The sequence below is a fragment of the Limulus polyphemus genome, unplaced genomic scaffold (assembly GCF_000517525.1).
Source record: "Limulus polyphemus unplaced genomic scaffold, Limulus_polyphemus-2.1.2 Scaffold8963, whole genome shotgun sequence".
NCBI classification, from domain to species: domain Eukaryota; kingdom Metazoa; phylum Arthropoda; class Merostomata; order Xiphosura; family Limulidae; genus Limulus; species Limulus polyphemus.
The window spans coordinates 18,900-21,034 of record NW_013674573.1 but is presented as its reverse complement, the minus strand read 5'-3'; the positions used below and the strand labels follow the sequence as shown (position 1 = coordinate 21,034).

The following is a 2,135-nucleotide window of genomic DNA, read 5'->3' as shown; positions in this document are numbered from 1 at the left end:
AATAGTTATTTATTTATTCAGTTAATAAATCATTATATGTATATATTTATTAATCCTTTTGTTTCTTTAAATGCATCTTTTGATTGTAGATCCAAATCCGTACTTGAACAACTATTCTGGAAAACAGTTTCCTGGACGTCAAATTGTAAACAAAAATTACCAGTCTCTGAATCCAAGTGGTGGTATTATATCTGATAAAACGTTGTTGATGGTAAATAACCAGAAAATATGTAACATTTCCCATAGTGAAGCTACAGCATGCAGTAACAATGTGTGTGACAAGGAATTAAATGTGAAGTCACACTTTGAGAAGAAACTGTACAGATGTGAAGAGTGTGGCAAACAACTTGTATCACGGAGTAATTTCAAAATACACCTGAGAATTCACGCTGGAGAGAAACCGTACAGTTGCATAGTTTGTGGTAAGAAATTTGTGAGCAAAAGCCATCTTAACAGCCATACGATGTCACACACTGAAGAGAAACCGTACAGTTGTCTAGTGTGTGGTAAAGGATTTATTAAAAATAGCTTACTTCAAGAGCATGAAAGGATACACACTGGAGAGAAACCTTACAGTTGTGTAGTGTGTGGTAAAAAATATGGAAGAAGAAGTTATCTTAAAACTCATCAGAGGACACATACTGGGGAGAAACCATATAGTTGTTTAGTATGTGGTAAAAAATTTGGAAGAACCAGTCATCTTAGAACTCACCAAAGAATACATACTGGGGAGAAACCGTACAGTTGTTTAGAGTGTGGAAAAAAGTTTTTATGTAATAATAACCTTAAAACACATAAAATGATACACACTGGAGAGAAACCATTCAGCTGTTTAGTGTGTCATAAAGAATTTAGTAGAAATTACCATCTTAAAGTGCATCAGAAGATACACAGTGAGGAGAAACCGTACACTTGCGTAGTTTGTGATAAAAGATTTAGAAGTAAAAGTCATCTTAACATACATGAAAAGATACACACATTAGTAGTCACATTAGAACACATGAAGTGATACAGAATAAGGAGAACCAAACAGTTTTGTAATGTATATTAAATAATTCAGAATAATTTATCATCTTAAAACTCTTCAAGATACATACATTAGTAGTCGCATTAGAACACATGAAGTGATACAGAATAAGGAGAACCAAACAGTTTTGTAATGTATATTAAATAATTCGGAATAATTTATCATTTTAAAACTCTTCAAGATACATACATTGATGAAAAACAAAACAGTTGGATAACTTGTGGTGATGAATTCACATAACACACACTGGAGAGTAACTACTTTGTTGTTTGTAAGAAATAGTAACATAGAAAACATGAATACATGCACTGTACAGCTGTTTAGTAAGGAAAGTGTAGGTACTTAAAAAAACATGTCTAAAGTCAAGAAGTGGCGACATGTTGAGAGAAGATAATGAAAATAAACATAAAATTTACAAGTTTGTTGTGTGTGGCAGGGATTTTGATTGAAAAGCTGCTTAGAAAAAATATCAAAATACATTTGGGGATTGAACACATTTTCTTAGATTGTGTATTTGTAAAGAAATTAATAAATACACACTGGAGCCAAATACTAAAGTTGTATAATACAAATCCTTGACATAAAACCAATATATGTAGTTGGATGAGAAATTATACGGTCGTGATATCTGTGATGAGAACTTTTATCCATAGTGTAGATAATCAAAGGTTTGTGTAATGAAAGATATTTAAAGAAACAACGGTCAGTGAACAGTGAGAATTGATACAAGTTTTTTGTTATGTGTGTGTTTCTTTGACTGTAAATGTTATAGTTACAATGAAATATGTAAACAATGTTACACTGGGGAAACATCTTGTGACTTTGGAGGATATACAGTAGTATAGGTTATGGAAACTATGGTAACTTACAAATGTAATGATTTAATTAACCTTGGGAAGAAACTATACAGTTGTAGTGTCTGTTGCAGTAACTTACACATTGTTTTTGGGTAACACATGAGATCATCTACAAGTGAAATAAACATACTTTTGTGTAGAGTAAAGATCCGCAAGTGAAACATGAGGTCAAACATTACTTTGAAGAAAACCATAAGGTAATTACAGATCCTGTTTTGTCCTCCATCAATTTACATGTAACTAAAGAAGTC

General features: G+C 31.9%; 1 protein-coding gene across 3 annotated transcripts in view; it reads left to right on the top strand.

Moving 5' to 3' along the window:
• Window positions 1-2,135, top strand: part of LOC111083300 (gastrula zinc finger protein xLCGF3.1-like) — a 9,953-nt gene extending 7,818 nt beyond the window's left edge. The window contains exons 3-4 of one of the 3 annotated variants that reach the window (XR_002608933.1): window positions 90-1,093; window positions 1,213-2,135. Coding sequence is in view for 2 of the 3 variants with exons in the window: in XM_022379728.1 (XP_022235436.1) it covers window positions 90-1,000; window positions 1,120-1,128 (920 nt within the window). In the remaining variant the exon portion in view is untranslated. Of the gene's footprint in view, window positions 1-89 lie in introns of all 3 variants that reach the window. The other 2 variants (XM_022379728.1, XM_022379727.1) reach the window with 2 other exon arrangements.